This window comes from Salmo salar, chromosome ssa01 (genome assembly GCF_905237065.1).
Source record: "Salmo salar chromosome ssa01, Ssal_v3.1, whole genome shotgun sequence".
Lineage (NCBI taxonomy): Eukaryota > Metazoa > Chordata > Actinopteri > Salmoniformes > Salmonidae > Salmo > Salmo salar.
In genome coordinates this window covers 130636426-130662996 of record NC_059442.1, presented here as the reverse complement: position 1 = coordinate 130662996, position 26571 = coordinate 130636426, and the positions used below count along the sequence as shown (strand labels likewise).

At 43.8% G+C, this 26571-nt stretch overlaps 1 protein-coding gene across 3 annotated transcripts; it reads right to left on the bottom strand.

Moving 5' to 3' along the window:
* Window positions 1–538: 538 nt before the first annotated feature.
* LOC106563413 (SH3 domain-binding protein 2) lies at window positions 539–25817 on the bottom strand. 3 transcript variants are annotated; one of them, XM_014128983.2, is made up of 14 exons: window positions 25664–25817; window positions 18708–18847; window positions 16209–16311; window positions 11326–11443; window positions 11164–11231; window positions 10852–10937; window positions 10697–10774; window positions 3739–4375; window positions 3488–3608; window positions 3178–3233; window positions 2901–2976; window positions 2724–2783; window positions 1610–1684; window positions 1109–1384 (listed from the first exon to the last, which is right to left on the bottom strand). In XM_014128983.2, the coding sequence occupies exons 2-13, from the start codon at window positions 18841–18843 to the stop codon at window positions 1625–1627; spliced, it is 1599 nt and encodes a 532-aa protein (XP_013984458.1). In that variant the 5' UTR covers window positions 18844–18847; window positions 25664–25817; the 3' UTR covers window positions 1109–1384; window positions 1610–1624. The 3 variants fall into 3 exon arrangements, with proteins under 3 accessions (XP_013984441.1, XP_013984449.1, XP_013984458.1); XM_014128966.2 differs by lacking the exon at window positions 1610–1684 and having other exon boundaries at window positions 539–1384; XM_014128974.2 differs by lacking the exon at window positions 1610–1684 and having other exon boundaries at window positions 539–1384; window positions 3488–3605.
* Window positions 25818–26571: the final 754 nt, after the last annotated feature.

The following is a 26571-nucleotide window of genomic DNA, read 5'->3' as shown; positions in this document are numbered from 1 at the left end:
AGGGGGTACCGGTACCAAGTCAATGTGCAGCAGGTACAGGTTATTCGAGGTAATTGAGGTAATATGTACATGTAGGTAAGGGGTGAAGTGATAGGAGCTATGATTTCACCTTAAATACTTTCTACTGAACAAAGTATACTTCTAATTATGTGGATGTTCATTATTGTCTGTGACTCAACATAAATTGAGTCATACCCTGACTATTTTTTAATAATTTGTAAAAACTGTAGGGTCTATGTTTTTTTATTTTACCAGGCAAGTCAGTTAAGAACAAATTCTTATTTTCAATGATGGCCTAAGAACAGTGGGTTAACTGCCTTGTTCAGAGGCAGAACGACAGAATTTTTACCTTGTCAGCTCGGGGATTTGATCTTGCAACCTTTCTCTTACTAGTTCAACGCTCTAACCACTAGGTTACCTGCCGCCCCAGTTACATGGCACGGCACCAAACAGCGCCACCCAATGGAATCTTCACCTGCCCTCTGCTGTTATCCAGTTACACACAAAAACCAATATAATCAGAAAGAATTCGACAAAATAATTTTTTACAATACATTTAATTTACATATCACAAATTGACAGTTCTGTACAGTGCAATAGGATGTGTGGACAGTTTGATAGCATAGGTTTTTTTGCACCATATTTATTTCACAGTCATCATTATCTAAGCATTTTAAAATATAACTTTTTTTCTGAAGATAATATGATATATTTCATAAACTTTATGGAATAAATAAGTGATTTACACATAATTGGTCCTCAATGCGTAATGGAAAACCAGTGCTTAATATTCTGACATTAATGTGCAGTCAACCCACAAATCTTCACATTTGCTTGTATTCTGAACAACACTACAGCAGTGCTATCCAGTGTAATGACAGACCTTTAGAGTACTAGTCCTGCAGTAGTCCTCACATAATACAACTTTGTTCTGTATATAGAGCTCATTGTCCTCCTCACAGATACCATATTTTCTTCACAACTGCAACCATGTGCACTCGTTGCACCTCTGCCCAAACGTTGTTTAGGGCTAGGTCTCATGCCATGACGCTCATCAGAATCATTCCAACAAATACTCAGGCTTAGTTACAGAAATGCAACAATCTGACTTGCCCTACAGGGGGCAGTGTCATTTTGTTGCTACCACAGCAGGTTTTCACTGTAATTCATGACAGTGGCAGAACCGTATTAGACGCCCAAAAGGAGAGCGGATGAGGCAATGGACTCATGCAGAGTCAGGACATGGTCATCTGGGCATGATGTAACGATATGGCTGCTGCAGACACAGAGAGTCGTGATTGGGAAGAGGGTGGCTATGGTAGTGCTCCACTAGGGCTGACAGGGAGGCAAATGTCATCTCAAACTCCAGGAACACCCGGGAGTCCTAAACCATAAACACATTGAAGTTCACATCAAACAAGACAGATATGGTACTGGAATCCTTCTTTTATTATTGATTTAGTCAGACAATCGACATGGTAGACACGGCCTTAACCAAGGTTTGAGTTTTAGTGAGGTCCGGTAGCTTAATTTCTATACAATTAAAAAACTTGAAAATGCTATTTGGAGAACAACAAAAGCAAGCAAAAAGGATCCCAGCCATTATCACCTTGGCTGCTGTAGGTTAATTCCCCTCAGTCGATCTACAAACACATAGCCTGTTAGCTACTGTAATGTTCTTCCCCTGAAAGGGAGGAAATATGAGAAATGATTCACACTGACATGTGGCATCAGCGACGTATGACATTTTTAGAACTGTACTGTTAGCATTTTAATGTCGGCCTATAGGGAAGATAGGCTATGTGGAGATGTTCATATTGAAACATCTTTTTTTTCTTCAAGTTCCTAGTTGATAAAATTAGTACCGATTGTCTCAGGGGACCCCACATGGGGGCCCGACCCCAAGTTTGGGAACCACTGTACTAACCTCTCTGCTCCTCTCTCTCTGTCTCCTCTGCTTCCTCCTGCATGCATTGCAGCCTGCCTCAGCCTCACCACTAAGCGCCACATCACTGTCTGTCTCAGGAGCCTACTCTCTATAAAGCAAAGTTTTTATGAGAACTTTGTAGGCTAGCGTATTTTTTGCTCCTGCTGAAGTTGGCTCCTTTTAACGTTAGCTTCTTAATTCATCCTTCTAGCTGGCTAAGTAGTACTAGCCAGAGCCTTCAACGTTACTGCAATAGAAGTGTGTGCCGGCAGTTAGCCACCTGATCGACTGACATCTATAAGCGACTATTTACCAGTTGTGCACTCATTCTCTGAGATTCATTTTCTGTTTGTTCGGGGGATGTCTGTAGACACGGCAGGAGTCGCGGGATGCTTTTAAAACGCGGGTGGTTTTAACATTTATTTTGGTATCTCGCAAACACGCTGTCTGCAGGGTCTTTAGTTGCCTACTCGAGGGTACTCCGATCTGGGGTAGTTAGTTTCTCGTCTCAGGCCATTTGAGAGAGTAGTGAACGTGCTGCTAAAAAGGCTTATCCGGGAGGCAAATCCAGGGGGACACAGGCGAACATAACAAGCCTGGATCAACGTCCTGAGCTTTGATCAACGCTGGGGCAATATTTAGATGTTGACCCGTAATTGATTTTCTTTATTGTGTACAAAATATATATTTTTATTATCCATTTTTTTCTTCTAATTATAAAAGATGACCGGACCTCTGTGTGCCCGTGTGTAGTTACGGGCATGGGTAGACAGAAAGTAAAGACAGTGGTTCTGACCTCCTCAAAGAGCCTGTAATTTCTGGCCTTGCACAGATCCACATCCCACACCACCAGCACCTGATTCAATGAGAACAAATGTACATGATTTACTAAAGCAGTTTCTTTTTAATATTCATTGTATGATGTGTGGTGAATCCCTAGATGTTTCTGCATCACAACATGCACATGTTGTACCTTTGATGTCTTTGATGCTGAGTTCCTGAAGCAGTAGAGACCATCCTGCGGTGAACTGGAGCTTTCCATAAACATCCTGCAATTAAAGCACAATAATAATGTATTTTAGTAAGACTGCATTCAGACGTGTTATGCTCTTCTTCCAAGAGAAAACAGAGACATGATTATCAGAAAGAGATTCCCTGATCGAACATTAGTGGGCGCTAAAGACTGTTACACAAAAAGGAACAAGTTGGATTTAACAAATGTTCAATACAGAAATCATTTATTGTCTTACTTTTCAACACTGCTTGTTTCTGTTATGTCCACAAACACAGAATCTGGTAATTGAACCTGAGGTCAGAAACATTTGTCGAAAACAACAACAACAGACATAAGGAAGTTAGAATTGTGTCAGCAGGCCAAGACTAATCTGTAGTACACTGAACATGACTGTGCGATGAGATTATGGAATTTGTGGTGAAACAAGGGCATGCACGCACCACTGAGTAAAGACACTAAACTAAACACAAAACCTAACCGATGTGTGTTTCTCTTGTAGCCTGTGTACACAAGAGTGATAGTTGATGGAGAATATGGCCGCTTACATTCTCATAGTCTTCATCAGAGTCATCGTCAATATACTTGGATGGATCCCTGTTCTTTCTTAAAGAGGCAGGCACCTGGTCCACTGAGGTTTGGGAGCTTAGTCCATCTGGAGGGGATCTTCTGAGAAGAAGTGGGTGTTTTAACCTTCATCTTAAACGGTGCTTTACATTTTTGCATGATTACAATATAACAACCTTGAAATCAAACTGTAGTTTTCAGAGCAAAAATTAAAGCCTTTGCAGACACTTACTGTGCTGACCCTCTTGGTCGTTTAGGCATGGTTGCCGGACATGGAGGTTTCGTTAGGAGGGGTGGCTTGTACGGTCCAAGCTTGTGGTTCAGTGCTGGCGAGGGCTGTGGTGGGAGATCTGGTGTTGGCCTAGTGCTGTGGCAGTAGTTTGGCACACTTGGGATGTGACTGGGTGTGTTGCCATGGCAACCAGGTGGACTAGGATTCAGCCCCATTTGCCTTTCCAGGTTGATGCAGATGGGCAGGGTGGCGGGAGACTTGAGGGTCACTGGAGCATGGGGCTTCTTGTCTCTGTGGTCCCCCCCAGGTAGGGTGGAGATGGACGTCTTCCCCATCATCATCTGCTTCTGTAGGCTGGCAATGTGAGTGGGATGAGGGGCCTTAGGGCCCCTCACACTTCTCTCTGGGCTGTCCTTATTTGGGACGTCCTTGTGTCCATGGTGGTTGTGGCCGACCTCACCCAGCTTGGGTCGAGGTAAGAGCGGGGACATTTTCTTTGGAAGGGGGCTGGAGAGGGTCCTGTTGGGGACAGGGGCAGGTTGGGGGAGACCTTTGCAGGATCCTGACATTGATTCTTGTCTAAACTGGCATGGGAGTGGAGGAGGATGGTATGATGGTGGTGGGACAGTTAGTCTTCCTTCAATAGTAAAAAAAAAATAAGATATTCAGTGATAGTTACTAGAAACAGTAGGAAACATGTACTTCCTAAATTGCTGACAACTTTGTTGAGAGTTGAGAGACAATGTTGTTTCAGTGGTAGTTATCGTTTAGCTATAGATACAGTGCATTCGGAAAGTATTCAGACCCCTTGACTTTTTCCACTTTTTGTTTAGTTACAGCCTTCTTCTAAAATGGATTAAATAAATACAAATTCTCATCAATCTACACACAATACCCCATAAAGACAAAGTGAAAACAGGTTTTTCGAAATGTCTGCAAATGTATTAAAAAGAAAATGATTTACATAAGTATACAAACCCTTTGCTATGTGACTCGAAATTGAGCTCAGGTGCACCCTGTTTCCATCGATCATCCTTGAGATGTTTCTACAACTTGACTGGAGTCCGCCTGTGGTAAATTAAATTGTTTGGACATGATTTGGAAAGGCACACATCTGTCTATATAAGGACCCACAGTTGACAGTGCATGTTAGAGCAACAACCAAGCCATGAGGTCGAAGGAATTGTCCATAGAGCTCTGAGACAGGATTATGTGGAGGCACAAATCTGGGGAAGGGTACCAAAAAATGTTTGCAGCGTTGAAGGTCCCCAAGAACACAGTGGCTTCAATCATTCTTAAATGGAAGAAGTTTGGAACCACCAAGTCTCTTCCAAGAGCTGGCCACCCGGCCAAACTGAGAATTCGGGGGAGAAGGGCCTTGGTCAGGGAGGTGACCAAGAATTCGATGGTCACTCTGACAGAGCTCCAGAGTTCCTCATTGGAGATGGGAGAACCTCCCAGAAGGACAACCATCTATGCAGCACTCCACCAATCAGGCCTTTATGGTAGAGTGGCCAGACGGAAGCCACTCCTCAGTAAAAGGCACATGACAGCCCACTTGGAGTTTGTCAAAAGGCACCTAAAGACTGTCAGACCATGGGAAACAAGATTCTCTGGTCCGATGAAACCAAGATTGAACTCTTTGGCCTGAATGCCAAGCGTCAAGTCTGGAGGAAAGCGGCAGGGACTGGGAGACTAGTCAGGATCGAGGGAAAGATGAACAGAGCAAAGTACAGAGATCCTTGATGAAAACCTGCTCCAAAGCGCTCAGGACCTCAGACTGGGGTGAAGGTTCACCTTCCAACAGAATAACGACCCTAAGCACACAGCCAAGAAAACGCAGGACAGGCTTCAGGAAAAATCTCTGAATGTCCTTGAGTGTCCCTGACAGAGCTTGAGAGGATCTGCTGAGGAGAATGGGAGAAACTCTCCAAATACAGGTGTGCCAAGCTTGTAGGGTCATACCCAAGAAGACTCAACGCTATAATCACTGCCAAAGGTGCTTCAACAAAGTACTGAGTAAAGGTTCAGAATACTTAGGTAAATGTCATATTTAAATGTTTTCTTTTTTATAAATTTGCTATTTTGTTTCATAAAAAAACAGTTTTTACTGTGTCATGGGGTATACAGTGAGGGGAAAAAGTATTTGATCCCCTGCTGATTTTGTACGTTTGCCCACTGACAAAGAAATGATCAGTCTATAATTTTAATGGTAGGTTTATTTGAACAGTGAGAGACAGAATAACAACAAAAAAATCCAGAAAAACACATGTCAAAAATGTTATAAAATGATTTGCATTTTAATGAGGGAAAGGTTAATGAGGGAAAGGAGGTTCTCACCCAAGATTTGACAGTACATGGCCCCGTCCATTGTCCCTTTGATGCGGTGAAGTTGTCCTGTCCCCTTAGCAGAAAAACACCCCCAAAGCATAATGTTTCCACCTCCATGTTTGACGGTGGGGATGGTGTTCTTGGGGTCATAGTCATTATTCCCCCTCCTCCAAACACGGCGAGTTGAGTTGATGCCAAAAAGCTCTATTTTGGTCTCATCTGACCACAACACTTTCACCCAGTTGTCCTCTGAATCATTCAGATGTTCATTGGCAAACTTCAGACGGGCATGTATATGTGCTTTCTTGAGCAGTGGGACCTTGCGGGCGCTGCAGGATTTCAGTCCTTCACGGCGTAGTGTATTACTGTCACGTCCTGACCAGCAGATGGAGCTGGTGTAGTAGTTTGGGGGTCAGGACGTGGCAGTCTTGTGTGTGTCTTGTGACTCCTGATCAGGAACAGCTGGGAATCGTTGTTCCTGATTGGGAGTCATATATGTAGGAGTTGTTTGTCACTGGGGTTTGTGGGTGGCTGTTTTGCACTGCGTTTGTTAGCCTGCAAACTGTTGCTGTCGTGTTATTGGTTTCCTGTGGATGCCTTACTTGAGTCTATTAAAGTATGAGTATTCACAGTCTCGCTGCGCCTTGGTCCTCTTCTCTCCAGTACGACATTTTCCGTGACGAGTACGACATTTTCCGTGACAGAACCACCCACCAACACAGGACCAAGCAGCGGAAGAAGGCTGGCGAGGTAAGGGAGAACGAGAGGCACCCCCAATAATTATTTAGGGGGGGCACAAGGGGAGTTTTGCGGGGCAAGAATGGAGCCCCAGGCCAGCTCCCCGCACTAGCATGGAGGTGCGTGTTCACAATCTGGTACGCCCAGTACCAGCACCACGCACCAGGCTTCAAGTGCATGAACCCAGCCTCGCCAGTCAACAGTCGCCAGAGCTGCCCGCCAGTCAACAGTCGTCAGATCTGCCCGCCAGTCAACAGTCGTCAGTGCTGCCCGCCAGTCAACCATCACCAGAGCTGCCCGCCAGTCAACCATCACCAGAGCTGCCCGCCAGTCAACAGTCGTCAGAGCTGCCCGCCAGTCAACAGTCGTCAGAGCTGCCCGCCAGTCAACAGTCGTCAGAGCTGCCCGCCAGTCAACAGTCGTCAGAGCTGCCCGCCAGTCAACAGTCGTCAGAGCTGCCCGCCAGTCAACAGTCGTCAGAGCTGCCCGCCAGTCAACAGTCGTCAGAGCTGCCCGCCAGTCAACAGTCGTCAGAGCTGCCCGCCAGTCAACAGTCGCCAGAGAGGTCAGACTGCGCTGAACTGCCGGAGTGGCCAGACTGCGCTGAACTGCCGGAGTGGCCAGACTGCGCTGAACTGCCGGAGTGGCCAGACTGCGCTGAACTGCCGGAGTGGCCAGACTGCGCTGAACTGCCGGAGTGGCCAGACTGCGCTGAACTGCCGGAGTGGCCAGACTGCCCTGAACTGCCGGAGTGGCCAGACTGCCCTGAACTGCCGGAGTGGCCAGACTGCCCTGAACTGCCGGAGTGGCCAGACTGCGCTGAACTGCCGGAGTGGCCAGACTGCGCTGAACTGCCGGAGCTGCCAGACTGTCCCGAGCTGCCAGACTGTCCCGAGCTGCCAGACTGCCCAGACTGTCCCGAGCTGCCAGACTGCCCCGAGCTGCCAGACTGCCCCGAGCTGCCAGACTGCCCAGAATGTCCCGAGCTGCCAGACTGCCCAGAATGTCCCGAGCTGCCAGACTGCCCAGAATGTCCCGAGCTGCCAGACTGCCCCGACTGCCCCGAGCTGCCAGAGTGGCCCGACTGCCCGGAACGGCCAGAGCCTGAGCCGCCTCCAGGATAGGTGGGTTGGGGAGGGAGGGTGTAGCACAGTGCCGTCGTTGACGGCAGCCACCCTCCCTTCCCTCCCTTATTGTTTAGGGTTACTGTTTATGGGTTTTGTTGGGGATTTTGTTTGTTGGTGGTTTTTTGTTGTTGTGGTTAGGTGCATTCCGGGGTCTGCACCTTGAGGGGGGGGTACTGTCACGTCCTGACCAGCAGATGGAGCTGGTGTAGTAGTTTGGGGGTCAGGACGTGGCAGTCTTGTGTGTGTCTTGTGACTCCTGATCAGGAACAGCTGGGAATCGTTGTTCCTGATTGGGAGTCATATATGTAGGAGTTGTTTGTCACTGGGGTTTGTGGGTGGCTGTTTTGCACTGCGTTTGTTAGCCTGCAAACTGTTGCTGTCGTGTTATTGGTTTCCTGTGGATGCCTTACTTGAGTCTATTAAAGTATGAGTATTCACAGTCTCGCTGCGCCTTGGTCCTCTTCTCTCCAGTACGACATTTTCCGTGACAATTACCAATTGTTTTCTTGGTGACTATGGTCCCAGCTGCCTTGATCATCGACAAGATCCTCCCGTGTAGTTCTGGGCTGATTCCTCACCGTTCTCATGATCATTGCAACTTCACAAGGTGAGATCTTGCATGGAGCCCCAGGCCGAGGGAGATTGACAGTTATTTTATGTTTCTTCCATTTGCGAATAATCACACCAACTGTTGTCACCTTCTCACCAAGCTGCTTGGCGATGGTCTTGTAGCCCATTCCAGCCTTGTGTAGGTCTACAATCTTGTCCCTGACATCCTTGGAGAGCTCTTTGGTCTTGGCCATGGTGGAGAGTTTGGAATCTGATTGATTGATTGCTTCTGTGGACAGGTGTCTTTTATACAGGTAACAAGCTGAGATTAGGAGCACTCCCTTTAAGAGTGTGCTCCTAATCTCAGCTCGTTACCTGTATAAAAGACACCTGGGAGCCAGAAATCTTTCTGATTGAGAGGGGGTCAAATACTTATTTCCCTCATTAAAATGCAAATCAATTTATATTATTTTTGACATGCGTTTTTCTGGATTTTTTTGTTCTTATTCTGTCTCTCACTGTTCAAATAAACCTACCATTAAAGTTATAGACTGATCATTTCTTTGTCAGTGGGCAAACGTACAAAATCAGCAGGGGATCAAATACTTTTTTCCCTCACTGTATTGTGTAGATTGATGAGGGGAAAAAACTATTTAATACATTTTAGAATAAGGCTGTAACGTAACAAAATGTGCAAAAAGTCATGGGGTCTGAATACCTTCCAGATGCATTGTATACATCTGGAAAGTTTTAGAACACCTACTCATTCAAGGGTTTTTCTTCATTTTTACTATTTTCTACATTGTAGAATAATAGTGAAGAGGTCACAACTAGGTCACAACTAGGAAATAATATATATACAGAAAATATATACAGAAAATAGCCCTATTTGGTAAAAGTCCATATTATGGCAAGAACAGCTCAAATAAGCAAAGAGAAATTACAGTCCATTATTACTTTAATACATGAAGGTCAGTGAATCTGGAAAATGTCAAGAACTTTGAACGTTTCTTCAAGTGCAGTCGCAAAAACCATCAAGTGCTATGATGAAACTGGCTCTCATGAGGACGGCCACAGGAAAGGAAGACCCAAAGTTACCTCTGCTGCAGAGGATAAGTTCATTAGAGTTACCAGCCTCAGAAATTGCAGCCCAAATAAATGCTTCACAGAGTTCAGGTAACGGACACATCTCAACATCAACTGTTTAGAGACTGTGTGAATCAGGCCTTCATGTTCGATTTGCTGCAAAGAAACCACTTCTAAAGGACACCAATAAGAAGAAGAGACTTGCTTGGGCCAAGAAACACGAGCAATGGACATTAGATCTGTGGAAATTTGTCCTTCGGTCTGGAGTCCAAATTGGATATTTTGGGTTCCAACCGCCGTGTCTTTGTGAGACATGGTGTGGGTGAACAGATGATCTCTGCATGTGTATTTCCCACCGTAAAGCATGGAGGAGGAGATATTATAGTGTGGGGGTGCTTTGCTGGTGACACTGTCTGTGATTTATTTAGAATTCAAGGCACACTTAACCAGCATGGCTACCACAGCATTCTGCAGCGATACGCCATCCCATCTGGTTTGGGCTTAGTGGGACTATCATTTGTTTTTCAACAGGACAATGACCCAACACACCTCCAGGCTGTATAAGGGCTATTTTATCAAGAAGGAGAGTGATGGAGTGCTACATCAGATGACCTGGCCTCCACAATCACCCAACCTCAACCCAATTGAGATGGTTTAGGATGAGTCGGACTGCATAGTTAAGGAAAAGCAGCCAACAAGTGCTCGTCATATGTGGGAACTCCTTCAAGACTGTTGGAAAAGCATTCCAGGTGAAGCTGGTTGAGAGAATGCCAAGAGTGTGCAAAGCTGTCATCAAGGCAAAGGGTGGCTATTTGAGGAATCTCAAATATAAAATATATTTCGATATGTTTAACACTTTTTGGGTTACTACATGATTCCATGTGTTACTTCATAGACTTGATGTCTTCACTATTATTCTACAATGCAGAAAATAGTAAAAATAAAGAAAAACCCTTGAATGAGTAGGTGTTCTAATACTTTTGACCAGTAGTGTGTGTATGGTCTCAAATGGAGCCAAATGGGACCATTAGTTTTAATTGTGATGACATGCCAGTCTCATCAAGGGCTGTCTATCACGGTTATAGCACCTTTCAGCACCAAACTCAAAGATATGTATTATTTAGTACCTTTATAAGTTGGTGGGCTATCTGGTTTTTCATAGTCATCTTCATCCTCATCATCTTCTTCATCCTCTAACATGTAATCTAGGCAAGAAAACACAAAAAAAAGTTTGTCTACAGAGTTAATTGTATGAAACAATGTTGTGAGTGCTGTCACTTACTGTCTCCTGGGTCATCATGGGCATAGGTTATGTCCATGGGGCACTCGATCGATCCATAGAAGCTGTCCGCATCACTTTCAGAGTCACTATGTCAACAGAGAGAGGGCCACATCAATCACCTTCTATTGAATTGATTCACTGATCATGCAGTCACTGACTCCCATTCGTACTTTTTGTAACACAGCAAGCGATATCCTACGAGATCAAACCTGCATGCTCAGAAAGTTAATCGGAGCCAAACTGTCTACCATTTATCAGAAAGAGCAAGTGACTGCAGATGGTATGCTTGTGTGAAGGGATGTGTTGACTTACTTTGGAATATGTGAATCCCTTCTGTCATTGTAGTGATCGATTTCTTTTCTCAGGTTTCGCATCCATTTCTGTTAGTAGACAAAAATAATCGGGTTTACGTGATCTATGTATTGCTGTAATGTTACTAGGAATGTGAGAGGTTCTGTACATATCGCCCCTCACCCTTCTCTCTTCCTCGTTGGCTGCTGAGAAGCAATAGGTCCGGTGCTTCTTACTGAAGTGGACGATTTTGAAGGGAAACACGTTACTGGAGGTGGTCTCTTCTGCTGCCCTCATCACCCTGCCAACGAGAGAAATAGAAACTGAAACCACACCGGGGAGAAGACCACATGCACATACATTGTAATAGATACACAGACATAGGAAAACACAGTGCAGTAAGCCTCCTCACTCTGACCAATCCGATTTCACATTTCGTAGGTTAAACCATATCAGTGGTTAACTCATTTATAACTATTACTATCACATTATTGCTGTGACAAACATTTCATGCCGTCTATGTCATATTGTGTGCTGTTGGAGCTGTATGGGCCTGCTGGTCTGGCCATGTTTCAGTGTACCAGGCTGCTCAGCTGTAGAGACAACCCCCTTGCGGAGGGCAGAGTCGTGGTTACTGTTGTTATGGCAGAGATGTGTGGGTGTTTACTACTACTGTTGGTAGTAGTTGCTATTGCTATTCCCTGTAACGTTATTACTGAGTTATTTCTGTTTGTGCAAACGGCTAGCAGGAGCTCGTCTGAGCGATTGGCTGGATCTGCCCTCACCCGCTAGTAACTTCTGCTGATTCATTACGCTCTGCCCACTATAGTGTTGTCCTGTCAGAACTGGATGTTAAGGCCCATATCTATACACTTTGTCACCACAGACACAAACACACGTGCGGACACATCTGCTTCCATATGAAGATGTTTATATGATTGTGGTTATGATCGATGGCAGCACAACACTTCAAGATAGAAAACCAGAATGGGAGAGTCTGTCACTACACAACTTGCATCCCCTCAAGACAGCAGGTGATCATGCTCTGGCATGAGGTGCACGGATCGGATCCCTGGAGAAACTCCCCAAGCTCCCTGAATGGTTGAAATTGTGATAGGTGACTGACAGGTCTGAAACCCAGTCAGGTTAAGAGGGCCGGCCTTTTTTACAATGTTGCATGTTCAGGTAATATGTTTATATGTATTTTTAGTTGAAGTCGGAAGTTGACATACACCTTAGACAAATACATTTAAACTCAGTGTTTCACAATTCCTGACATTTAATCCTAGTAAAAATTCCCTGTCTTAGGTCAGTTAGGATCACCACTTTATATTAAGAATGTGAAATGTCAGCTTTTTTGTCCTTCATCACATTCCCACTGTGTCAGAAGTTTACATACACTCAATTAGTATTTGGTAGCATTGCATTTAAATTGTTTAACTTGGATCAAATGTTTCGGGTAGCCTTCCACAAGCTTCCCACAATAAGTTTGGTGAATTTTGGCCCATTCCTCCTGACAGAGCTTGTGTAACTGAGTCAGGTTTGTAGGCTTCCTTGTTCGCACACACTTTTTCAGTTCTGCCCACAAATGTTCTATAGGATTGAGGTCAGGGCTTTATGATGGCCACTCCAATACCTTGACTTTGTTGCCCTTAAGCCATTTTGCCACAACTTTGGAAGTATGCTTGGGGTCATTGTCCATTTGGAAGACCCATTTGCGACCAAGCTTTAACTTCCTGACTGATGTCTTGAGATGTTGCTTCAATATATCCACATAATTTCCCTGCCCTCATGATGCCATCTATTTTGTGAAGTGCACCAGTCCCTCCTGCAGCAAAGCACCCCCACAACATGATGCTGCCACCCCCATGCTTCACGGTTGGGATGGTGTTCTTCGGCTTGCAAGCCTCCCCCTTTTTCCTCCAAACATAACAATGGTCATTATGGCCAAACAGTTCTATTTTTGTTTCATCAGACCAGAGGACATTTCTCCAAAAACTACAATCTTTGTCCCCATGTGCAGTTGTAAACCGCCGTAATCTGGCTTTTTTATGGCGGTTTTGGAGCAGTGGCTTCTTCCTTGCTGAGCAGCCTTTCAGGTAATGTTGATATAGGACTTGTTTTACTGTGGATATAGATACTTTTGTACCTGTTTCCTAAAGCATCTTCACAAGGTCTTTTGCTGTTGTTCTGGGATTGATTTGCACTTTTCGCACCAAAGCACGTTCATCTCTAGGAGACAGAACGCGTCTCCTTCCTGGGCGGTATGACGGCTGCGTGGTCCCATGGTGTTTATACTTGCGTACTATTGTTTGTACAGATGAACATGGTACCTTCAGCGTTTGGAAATTGCTCCCAAGGATGAACCAGACTTGTGGAAGTCTACAATGTTTTTTCTGAGGTCTTGGCTGATTTCTTTTGATTTTCCCATGATGTCAAGCAAAGAGGCACTGAGTTTGAAGGTAGGCCTTGAAATACATCCACAGGTATACTTCCAATTGACTCAAATGATGTCAATTAGCCTATCAGAAGTTTCTAAAGCCGTGACATCATTTTCTGGAATTTTCAAAGCTGTTTAAAGGCACAGTCAACTTAGTGTATGTAAACTTCTGACCCACTGGAATTGTGATACAGTGAGTTATAAGTGACATAATCTGTCTGTAAACAATTGTTGGAAAAATGACTTGTGTCATGCACAAAGTAGATGTCCTAACCGACTTGCCAACACTATAGATTGTTAGCAAGAAATTTGTGGAGTGGTTGAAAAACAAGTTTTAATGACTCCAACATAAGTGTATGTAAACTACCAACTTCTCCCCAATTTCCCCAATTTTCTCTCCAATTTCGTGGTATCCAATTGGTAGTTACAGTCTTGTCCCATTGCTGCAACTCCCGTACGGACTCGGGAGAGGGGAAGGTCGAGAACCTCGCGTCCTCCGAAACACAACCCAGCCAAGCCGCAATAAAGTTCCCTGTGTATGTTAACTCTCTGTGAGGTTGCTTTATTCCTTTGACCGGGAAAGGTTTTCAATGAGTCACAGACCAGTCAAATAGCTATATTAAAGCTCTATTTATGCAAGGCCAAAGTAGAGAGAAGAGACTCCAGATGTGTAATTACACAGTTACACAGTTCTAACACTACCCCTATGGTACTGCCTCATGCGCCTTCAGGGGGAAGCAGTAGGAGGAGGAACTCAATGGATCACCACAGGCTAGGATTCCTCAGTATCCACTTTCACTTTTCAAAATGTCAAACAAATATGGAAAAGAGATGGTTTAACAGTGCCGTCTCTATTACTGACTCACCTATGTAGGAATTAATATGATGAGTCCCCCCGTGTTAGGTATTCGTAAGCAAAAACTCATGACCTTTATAGAGATGATCTCATTTAGCAGGAAGTGGCACACCAACACATAATCCTCTTGACGTTACCCTAGGATAGGGGGCGCCACAGCGCATTTTGGAAAAAATTCGTGCCCATTTTCAACGGCCTACTAATCAGACTCAGAAGCTAGGATATGCATATAATTAATACCTGTGGATAGAAAACACCCTAAAGTTTCTAAAACTGTTTGAATGGTGTCTGTGAGTATAACAGAACTCATATGGCAGTCAAAACCCCGAGACCGATTGAACCAGGAAGAGGAATTCTTAATTGTGGACTCAACTTCACGTCGTCGCCTATTATTCACACCGTGAGATATCGTTCATTGAGCACTTCCTATTGCTTCCACAAGATGTCGCCAGTCTTTACAAAGTGTTTTGAGCCTTCTACTGTCCAAACTCAGTGAATGAGACGCATTGGAAATTGGTCACAGGGGGAGGGCCATCACCATTATGACGCCGGCGGCCCTGTCTACCCCCACCTTTGGAAACGTTTTGAAACACAATGAAATCATCCCCCTCGAATCTTATTGCCTCTCTTGTTGAAACAGGCCCTGAAGATTTATGTTATACAACGTTTGACATGTTTGAACGAACCTAAATGTGAAAAAAATGTATTAGTTCGAAACTGCTGTGGCGCGCACGGCAGAGTAGTTGGATACAGCCTTCGGACGCGCTAACAACAGCAAGCTAATGGAACATAAAGGATGGACTTTTTCGACCGAAAATACATCTGTTGTGGACCTGGGAATCCTGGAAGTGCTTTCTGATGAAGACAACTAAAGGTAAGGGATTATTGACAATATTATACAACATTAGATGTGATATGCGATTGTTCCAAGATGGCGCCGAGCTGTATTTACTAGCTCATTTTCTGAGTATCGCATCCCCTTTTATCGCTAAGTGTGATTACCCAGTAAAGTTATTTTTAAATCTGGTATGACAGGTGCTTTCAAGAGATATTCATCTATAAATCTTAGAATGACAATATTACATTTTAAACATGTTTTCGAATAGTAATTCAGTAAATTGTAGCACTGTTTCATCGGATGCTTTTGACGGGAAAATAGTTAGTCAACGTCAGACGCCGATGTAAAATGCTGTTTTCATATATAAATATGAATTTTATTGAACAAAAGAATGCATGCATTGTGTAACATGATGTCCTAGGTGTGTCATCTGATGAAGTTTGTAAAAGGTTAGTGCTGCATTTAGCTGTTTTTTGGTTATTTGTGATGCATGTGGTTGGTCGGAAAATGGCTATGTTGCTGCTTTTTACGATGGACTCCTCTAACATAATCTAATGATTTGCTTTTCCTGTAAAACCTTTTTGAAATCGGACGACGTGGGTCGATTCAGGAGAGGTGTATCTATAAAACAATATAATTTGAAAAAAAAAATGAAAAAAAAAAATTATTAAATTTTGTTATGCTAATGGCGATATGATTTTTCGCTGGATTTTGATCCCGCTAACGGGACGAGACGCTGAAGTTAAGAAATGCTTTCATTGTCAGCAGACTTTCTCGTCTGATCAGGATTTCTCAGCATAAAAACTGATTGCAACGAACAATGCCAGCTGTATTTCAAACATTGATAATCATATGTAGGCCTATGTGAGAATGCCAACATGTTTTGCCAAAGTCCAAAGTCTGACAGCTGCATGACAATAGTGGACACCGACCTGTTGTAGCCATTGAGAGAGAAAGCTCCTTGCGGTGCAGGACTGGTACTGCTCTTAAAATAATACACACATCCCCTGTGGATGATTATATAGCGAAGAGGCCCTGTAAGAAAGAAAGATAACGTAAGGAAAGGTCTCACACATACAATAACCTAGGTATCAAATCAAAGTTTATTTGTCACGTGCGCCGAATACAACAGGTGTAGTAGACCTTACAGTGAAATGCTTACTTACAGGCTCTAACCAATAGTGCGAAAAAAAAGGTGTGTGTGTGTGTGTGTGTGTGTGTGTGTGTGTGTGTGTGTGTGTGTGTGTGTGTGTGTGTGTGTGTGTGTGTGTGTGTGTGTGTGTGTGTGTGTGTGTGGGTAAGTAAAGAAATAAAACAACAGTAAAAATACATTTGAAAATAAGAGTAGCAAGGCTATGTACAGACACCGGTTAGTCAGGCTTATTGAGGTAGTATGTACATGTAGATATGGTTAAAGTGACTATGCATATATGATGAACAGAGAGTAGCAGTAGCGTAAAAAGAGGGGTTGGCGGGTGGTGGGACACAATGCAGATAGCCCGGTTAGCCAATGTGCGGGAGCACTGGTTGGTCAGGCCAATTGAGGTAGTATGTACATGAATGTATAGTTAAAGTGACTATGTGTAACCGATGTGAAATTGCTAGTTAGTTAGCGGTGGTGCGCGCTAATAGCGTTTCAATCGGTGACGTCACTCGCTCTGAGACCTGAAGTGTTTGTTCCCCTTGCGTTGCAAGGGCCGCGGCTTTTGTGGCGCGATGGGTAATGATGCTTCGTGGGTGTCAGTTGTTGATGTGTGCAAGGGTCCCTGGTTCGAGCCCAGGTTGGGGCGAAGAGAGGGACGGAACCTACACTGTTACATTGATGCTGTTGACCCGGATCATTGGTTGCTGCGGAAAAGGAGGAGGTCAAAAGGGGGGTGAGTGTAACTGATGTGAAATGGCTAGTTAGTTTGCGGTGGTGCGCGCTAATAGCGTTTCAATCAGTGACGTCACTCGCTCTGAGACCTGAAGTGGTTGTTCCCCTTGCGTTGCATGGGCCGCGGCTTTTGTGGCGCGATGGGTAACGATGCTTTGTGGGTGTCAGTTGTTGATGTGTGCAAGGGTCCCTGGTTTGAGCCCAGGTTGGGGCGAAGAGAGGGACGGAACCTACACTGTTATATATGCATATAAGATAAACAGAGAGTAGCAGCAGCGTAAAAGAGGGGTGAGGGGGGGGGGCACACAATGCAAATAGTCCGGGTAACCATTTGGTTACCTGTTCAGGAGTCTTATGGCTTGGGGGTAAAAACTGTTGAGAAGCCTTTTTGTCCTAGACTTGGCACTCCGGTACCGCTTGCCATGCGGTAGTAGAGAGAACAGTCTATGACTGGGGTGGCTGGGGTCTTTGACAATTTTTAGGGCCTCCCTCTGACACCGCCTGGTGTAGAGGTCCTGTAGAGGTCCTCGATGGCAGGCATCGAGGACCTCTAGCAAATATAAAGACTTTCATTCTAAAATGCTATATATCCATTTTCAGACATGTTGGTAAATTTAGTCTTTATTGTTTAAAGAAATGATGAAAGAGATTGGTGTGTTCTTTCAATATCTAATCATGGCATGAGGTCGTTCAATGAGAGACATCAAATTGGCCCAGCGTCGTTCGGGTTTGGCCGGGGTAGGCTGTCATTGTAAATAAGAATTTGTTCTTAAGTGACTTGCCTAGTTAAATAAAGGTTAAACAAACAAACTAAAGAAAACATGTATTTGTTTAAAATCTATCACTTGATGATTTCATTTCAGAGACAAATAATCAAGTTTGTTTTGCAAAATGCTATATATCCGCCTCACTCTCAGGTAAATAAGAAGCACTGCTAGGTTTTATACAGTCAAATATAGCAAATAACTACAAGAAATGTACAAATGATACATTTGTGACATCAATATTTATTTATTTTTGAATCAATTAAAAACAGTAATATGAGATCTGTATGTAAAACATTTACATTTGACATTTTAGCCATTTAGCAGATGCTCTTATCCAGAGCGACTTACAGTAAATACATTCATCTTAAGATAGCTAGGTGAGACAACCACATATCACATATCAAATACAGGATAAGAACATTCCATTCTAGATAAAAAATGAATATATAGCGTTACGTTTAGTTCATCTAAAATCTATTAATAAAACATCTGAGAACAGAAATATTTTACACACACATGAAGGTACCCATAAGCAATCATTTCTGATGAAAAAGCAAATGTGAAAAATAGGTGGATATCGCGTTTTGGAAATAAACTTCATATATTGTTCCTAATTTGATGAATCTCCAACCCCGCTCGAGGGCTGATGAACTAAACGTTGTGATGAGATGAAAGTATGCAGTGCAACTCATCTCAGACCTTTGCCAGAATCCCTTGGTACAGTGCACATTAATGTGCCATGAAAGTTATATATGTAATGTAATGTTATGTACTGTAGGGCTACTCACACTTCATAAGGCTGAACTGGCTCCCTCCCTTCTTGTGGAGGTACCCAGAGTGGCACACGCCTCCTGGCATGGTGAGCAGGTTCTGGGCCCCAATGGCCCTCATTGGGACAGGCCAGTAGTTCTCTGCTGAAGCCATGTTTCTGAGGAGGACAGGGAGAGAGAGAAATAACACATCAAATACCACATTACACATCACAGAGCTGGCAGTGGTCTGAACATATCCAACTTGACATTTCTGAGATGCAATGCTAAAATAATAGTTCAGCTGCTGCATTTCTCATTGAACCCAAGTCTGACAGTGAATTCTAAATCTGATTGCATCAAAACAGCAACATGTCAATGAACAAATGACACAAGGACTTGAGAATTCGGACCATGTAAACAAAATATCCACAATCAAAAAGAAGTAATACAACTTCCCATCACAGCTTTGAAACACCTCAGTCCTTGAAAGCATCTTACATCCTGACCCAATAACTTTCTCTCCACTTTGAAAGTTACAAGAAACACCATGACAATTCTACATACACTCTCAGAAAAAAAAGGGTTCCAAAAGGGTTCTTGCAGCTGTCCCCATAGGATAATCTTTTTTTGGTTCCAGGTGGAACTATTTTGGGTTCCATGAAGGACCCTCTGTGGAAAGGGTTCTACATGGAACCAAAAGGGGTTCTTCAAGTGAACACAGCCAAAGAACCCTTTTTGCTTCTAGATAGCACCTTTTTTTCTAAGAGTGTAGACTTAGAAACAAACAAACAAAAAACAAACACCCCAGCCAACAGGTCTGCTACCCAATCAAAAACCCCAGTCATAATACCTGGGTGCCCCAGCAGCAGCTTACCTCCTGCTCATTCCTCTCTTGAGGGTCTGAATGCTCTCCCTGAGCATGCGGGCAATGGAGAGAACACACTAATAGGCTGGTCGCGTGCAAAATACATTTAGAAATCTATGTTATTCAATTATTGCACCCACACTGCTCGCGAGCGTCAACGAGCGTCTGCATTGCCAAGGGCTAAAATAGAACTCCTTTCTATTTCTGACGCAGATCGCGCTGCAAGTCCTGCCTCTGCCATCTCCTCATTGGTTTATAGAAGCAGGTACCCACGTGCCATCTCTTCATTGGTTATACCCACGTGGGTGATTGAAAGACGAACTGTGTTGCCGGTCGGTGTAGTAATACTATGAAAGTTTAGATGCCAATCACCATATAAGTTCAAAGATGAAAAAGCCTGGAAGGAGGAGAGATAACTACAAACGCTTCGGTTGACCGTTTTATGTGTGGATTAATTGTCGGAGTAGAGGACCTTGTGCATTTCAGGTAAAATAACAACTCAATGTTTATAAATGCCTGCAAAATGTGTTTATGCTCCCTATCTTTAGTGTCTAAATTGGACTCTGATGAGGCAAGCAGATTGGAGTGTTTTGGACGCAGCAAGGTGGCTTGGTTATTTCTGACCTGTTTGTGGTGTCTTCTCGAAGTGGACTTAAAAGGACAACAGCAGTCTTTATCTGTCCTGCTGCCACCTGATGTTTGTGTAGTTTCCACTGGAAAGCTCACTGTTCAAAAGGCATACAGGGTGTGGGACCTATGGACGTATTCACCCTGACCGCGTGCTCTGACTATTTGTGGTTTTGGATATGTGTGGTTGTAAAGAGGACAGATAGGTAAAATTAGGAACTTTACTCTCTTATTTACAATGGAAGACTGCATGAACAGAATGGTCCCTTAGTTTGCATAATGCCTAACTCATTGCAGTTAATAACAAACCTTATTAAAGGGCATCTATGTGGAAAATACCTTGGAGTTGCAAAAAGTCATCAAGGGCAACATTTCAACCACAGGATTATGTTATCATGGTAATCAATTTTCAACATTGACAAACCTTTATAAAATATGTTGAATTTCCACCATTGAAACATGTTCAATGTTCTATCCACTATCAGAAAGAAATAACAGTAAGCTGGGCATAGTAGTGAGACACTAATCAGGAATGGAGAGTTCCTTTTTACCAGGAACTGAAATGTAAACAGGAGTGGCAGGTATAACATAACAGGTTATTAATCAAACCTACTTCCTACTGCTGCCACGAACAATCCACAGGAAAACTACTCAGCATAACCCATGGTTCTAGAGGAGAAACTAAATGAAACAAAAGTACAATGTCAACGATTCACAGTGTACTCTCACCTACTGTGAGACACATTCTCTGAATGACTACTCATAACAGGTACAGGGAGCAAAAGATCACTATCCTAACTGTATCATAACCTTTGACGTACATGTCCCAGCCACAGTGTTACCAAATTCAACTTTATGATTACATCTCTGGTTTTGCAGACGTCTGCCCAGCTATTGGTGAACAAAAACAAATTGCAGGTGGATCCGCCACAGTCATATGAAGAAAGTTGACGAGCATAGTCTCACAGGTGTACAACACTCACAACTGTTGGACATGTCTTTAAAGGAAAATTCCACTAAAAAACTACCTGTTGGTATTTGTTTCATTAGTCCACTGTTGATACAGTCCCAAAATGTTACATGTCAGCAATCAAGTTTTCAAGATATAGAACTTTCAAAATACAGAAAGTGTCACGGTATGATACATTTTGGGAATGTATTAACAGTGGAATAATGAAACAAATACCAAAATATAGTTTTTGAGTGGTATTTTTTAATTTGAGCACCTCTCCGTTTTGGTCGACATGAGCCTGCAACTCTCATCTCACCAGCATTTCACTTCATTTATTTCCTTATAGAATCATAGCCACTCGAAGGGTTCGGAGCTGCAGCACGCCTGATACATTTAAATACATTTGCCAAAGTTATAGAGTTACTGCTGTCTGTTCAGAAATTAATGAAATAATTCAGAATAGCCTACTACACCATGAGAAAGCCTCAAATTTGACCACAGAGGATAAATAGCTTGTTTTAAAAATAGCCTAGTGGAGTGTAGCCCAATAACAAGGCATAGCCTACAGGCATAGCCTACGCTTGAGAAATCTGTCAGTGAACAAACAGCATGCAGACAAAACATGCCTTTCGCAATATTTCAAATAGCCTACAATCGCGGCAAAATACAGGTTGGGAAGCAAATCACTCCTGCTGAAAAGAAAATACTATAATCTGTCAGCTGTAGGCTACCAAAATATTTGATAAATATACTGCTCAAAAAAATAAAGGGAACACTAAAATAACACATCCTAGATCTGAATGAATGAAATAATCTTATTAAATACTTTTTTCTTTACATAGTTGAATGTGCTGACAACAAAATCACACAAAAATAATCAATGGAAATCCAATTTATCAACCCATGGAGGTCTGTATTTGGAGTCACACTCAAAATTAAAGTGGAAAACCACACTACAGGCTGATCCAACTTTGATGTAATTTCCTTAAAACAAGTCAAAATGAGGCTCAGTAGTGTGTGTGGCCTCCACGTGCCTGTATGACTTCCCTACAACGCCTGGGCATGCTCCTGATGAGGTAGCGGATGGTCTCCTGAGGGATCTCCTCCCAGACCTGGACTAAAGCATCCGCCAACTCCTGGACAGTCTGTGGTGCAACGTGGTGTTGGTGGATGGAGCGAGACATGATGTTCCAGATGTGCTCAATTGGATTCAGGTCTGGGGAACGGGCGGGCCAGTCCATAGCATCAATGCCTTCCTCTTGCAGGAACTGCTGACACACTCCAGCCACATGAGGTCTAGCGTTGTCTTGCATTAGGAGGAACCCAGGGCCAACCGCACCAGCATATGGTCTCACAAGGGGTCTGAGGATCTCATCTCGGTACCTAATGGCAGTCAGGCTACCTCTGGCGAGCACATGGAGGGCTGTGCGGCCCCCCCCAAAGAAATGCCACCCCACACCATGACTGACCCACCGCCAAACCGGTCATGCTGGAGGATGTTGCAGGCAGCAGAACATTCTCCACGGCGTCTCCAGACTCTGTCACATCTGTCACATGTGCTCAGTGTGAACCTGCTTTCATCTGTGAAGAGCACAGGGCGCCAGTGGCGAATTTGCCAATCTTGGTGTTCTCTGGCAAATGCCAAACGTCCTGCACAGTGTTGGGCTGTAAGCACAACCCCCACCTGTGGACGTCGGGCCCTCATACCACCCTCATGGAGTCTGTTTCTGACCGTTTGAGCAGACACATGCACATTTGTGGCCTGCTGGAGGTCATTTTGCAGGGCTCTGGCAGTGCTCCTCCTGCTCCTCCTTGCACAAAGGCGGAGGTAGCGGTCCTGCTGCTGGGTTGTTGCCCTCCTACGGCCTCCTCCACATCTCCTGATGTACTGGCCTGTCTCCTGGTAGCGCCTCCATGCTCTGGACACTACGCTGACAGACACAGCACACCTTCTTGCCACAGCTCGCATTGATGTGCCATCCTGGATGAGCCACTTGTGTGGGTTGTAGACTCCGTCTCATGCTACCACTAGAGTGAAAGCACCGCCAGCATTCAAAAGTGACCAAAACATCAGCCAGGAAGCATAGGAACTGAGAAGTGGTCTGTGGTCCCCACCTGCAGAACCACTCCTTTATTGGGGGTGTCTTGCTAATTGCCTATAATTTCCACCTGTTGTCTATTCCATTTGCACAACAGCATGTGAAATGTATTGTCAATCAGTGTTGCTTCCTAAGTGGACAGTTTGATTTCACAGAAGTGTGATTGACTTGGAGTTACATTGTGTTGTTTAAGTGTTCCCTTTATTTTTTTGAGCAGTGTATTTGATCAAGTAAAACGAGAGAGAGGCTTTTGGCACGAGCACATATGCCATCACCAGCTAGTGAGCTGCACATCATTGGGTGAGTCAGTGAAACTGGAAAGCATTTTTAGGACTATCATTTCCTCCTCATATTGTAGCATACAACAGGGGCGCAACTTTGGTTTTAGAAATGGGGGGGGACATAATTAGTATTATATATTTGTTTTATCCACTCGGATAAACACTCCAAACAGCCTACCCAACTGCTCAGAGGTGTCTGCATGGTCCTAAAGCACACCATTGCCTTGTTTTGTATCACATTCCAATGATAAAACTGCCACATTTTATAATTTGTCCCCAGTGAAAGTTGCGCTCCTGGCATACAATATGTATCTCCACATACCTAGGCCTAGGCTATTGATGGATTCAAGACAAAGTCGTTTTCATTGATCTCAGATTCTCAGTTTGTCAGTGTCAAAGTAGTCTGTCATTTCGATCATTTGTGTGGTATTATGGTGCTTTCAAGACAACTGGGAACTCTTTAAAAATTCAGAGTTGGATGACCGTTCAAAGCGAATTTTCCCAGTCGGAGCTTGTTTTTTCCCGATTTCCCAGTTGTCTTGAATGCACTGAAGTCAGAAGTCGGAGATTTCCCAGCTCCGAGTTCCCAGTTGTTTTGAACGCAGCATTAAAAAAAGATTATGCCAAAGTCTCCAGTCATGTAAAAGGACGTAGAATTGCATGAAATGCGTTTATTTTCATGGACCCCAGGCCACATTTATTTCCCCCCATGTTTGCAACTTCTGTAAGTGCCACTACGCAAATGTGATGATATTCATGCAATGCTCCCCAGGTCACCCCCATCTCACGCTCACTTTTTCTTCCGGCACCTTCCAATTTACAAATTAAGCACTGTGAGTGCCTGTGAGAATGTGATCTTGTTTCGTGTAAACAGGACTCAATATGACTAGCACACCATTTGTTGGATGTAAACAGTTGAACACACAGAATAACCGTTGATTTATAACTCCCAATAAAATAAGCTGTCCAGCAGTTAAATTGATGACATATCAGTGTGTTTGTTGCCCATCATAAAGTAATTGTTGGGAGAGGATGATAGTTGAAACAATCATTGCCATCCTCTTCCACACCAGTAGGGGTATTTATCATCAATATCTTTCACTGCATCACCAAATACTCAGAAACTGAGTCGGTAGGAAAGTAGCTAGGAAAGTCGGTAGGAAAGGAGGTAAGGAATTCGGTAGGAAAGTAGGTAGGGAAGTAGGTAGGAAAGTCAGAAAGAATTAGGCCACTTACATGCTACCCCGTTCCCAACACATTCTCACACTGGGCTCGCTTGCAAGGAGAAACAACATATTTTTTTCTTACTGACACATCCATTGATGGTGCAGGGCACTTTTCGCTACCATGTTATCTCTGACAGGTCGCGGAGTCAGATGGAAGACAGGGACAGACGGACAGACCACCAGAGTGTGCTGCTGTACAGATATATAGATTGATACTCCAGACAGACAGAGCCTGCAGGGGCAGTCTGTCTGTGGTCTGAGGAACTGCCTGCCTGCTCAGATGCATCGACTCATTTCCGGAGGGCCTCGTCTCAGGGCCCACACTCCACATTGGCTGACGTGCCTGAGCAGCTACTTCCCGCTCTGCGAGGCGGAGCTGCAGATTGGACAACACCCTCATGCCTTTAGCCCATCAGCCAACAGGGCCACAGTGCTGAGTGTTGGAGGGACTTTCCACCTCCAGCACCATGGAACAATGAAATGGACACAAACAAAATATCCTGAGTGCCACTATGACCTATAGACAGAACACCATGTGTCCTGTATTCTACAGTGTGTATCCAAATCACATGCATCGGAGATTAATACACTATATCAACCATGTGTAATAACATAAAAAATATAGATATATATATTACACAGTAATAGCACTAACTACTTTCTTACTTTCTAGTGTCGTTTGATCCACATCCTGTGTAGTCCCAAGACCAATAGCCTAATAAAAGACATAGCTGGTAGACCAGGAAGTTAGCTTCTGGTATTAGCATGGCCTATTTAGAAGTGATCCATGACTTTCCAAGGACATAGCTAAACAATAACAGTTTATAGATTTGAAAGATGCTGCACTAAGAAAAACACTGTTCCATAGATCTTTCCATAAAACAGACTATTAACATAATCGGCTGCTAAATTCTGTTTATTTGACATGAATATGGTACTTACCCATTGAGACCTACAGAAGAAGACTGCTCTCTCTTCTTAAGATCCGTGGTTTGCAGTGAAAACTAGGCCACTTCCTGCACGCCTTTAATACCATAAAGTGCGGTGACACCCTCCAAATTTAGAACTCTAAGGCAACGAATGTGCACACTCAGAACACTAAGAACAACTTGTCACGCCCCCATGTCTTTAGACCATTTACTAAATGGCATTTAGTCCCACCTGCATGGGCCATTGAAGAGAAATATGCCTTGCCCCATATTTGGATGCATTAGATTCAAAATAATACAATGGTGTGATAAGCCTATACTTTATATAATGAAGTTAATTTAGCATGGTTGTTCCACTGTCAGTAAACTAAACTTCACAAACAATTATGACCTTTGAAGTCGAAAATCTCATTTGATACAGTATCAAAGCCATTGTAATAGTGCAATCATTTATGGGCCCATGTTATCTACGGACTTCTTTCGTGTTAGAGAAAATATACAGTAAGTGAGTACTCCGAAAGCAATCAAAACTAAAGACAAGCTGAACAACAGAATAAAGACCACAGTCAGTTGTAACCCATACTGTACATGGCAGTAGCCTAACTATTACAATTTCTCCCATGTTGCTTATAGTAGGCGTCTGGGTCAAGGCTGAGCGAGAGCTTGTGAAAGAAGGTGAGAGTCACCATGGTGATTCCTGCTAGAACAGAACAGGCTTTTAGAGTAATGTGTGTCATGTCATCGGACAGACCAGAGAGGAAGTACTTGGACTACCTTGTCAGTTTGGGTAGAGGATGGGTTCTCTCTCACAGCAGATGGGCATTCTAGTGTAGTTTGTGTATCACTGACTGACTGACTGACTGTCTTCTCCTGGGAGCTTTTAACGTCCCCCTGCCACAGAGGAGGCTGATGGGAGGAGCT

Excerpts from the sequence above, each read along its gene's own strand:
- LOC106563413 (XM_014128966.2), bottom strand. The coding sequence starts at position 18,843 with ATGGCTTCAGCAGAGAACTACTGGCCTGTCCCAATGAGGGCCATTGGG. Across the intron at positions 3,609-3,738 it reads CGACCAAGAGGGTCAGCACA|AAGATCCCCTCCAGATGGAC; the intron begins GTAAGTGTCTGC and ends ACTTCTTCTCAG. Across the intron at positions 1,385-2,723 it reads ATTACAGGCTCTTTGAGGAG|GACTCCCGGGTGTTCCTGGA; the intron begins GTCAGAACCACT and ends TTTATGGTTTAG.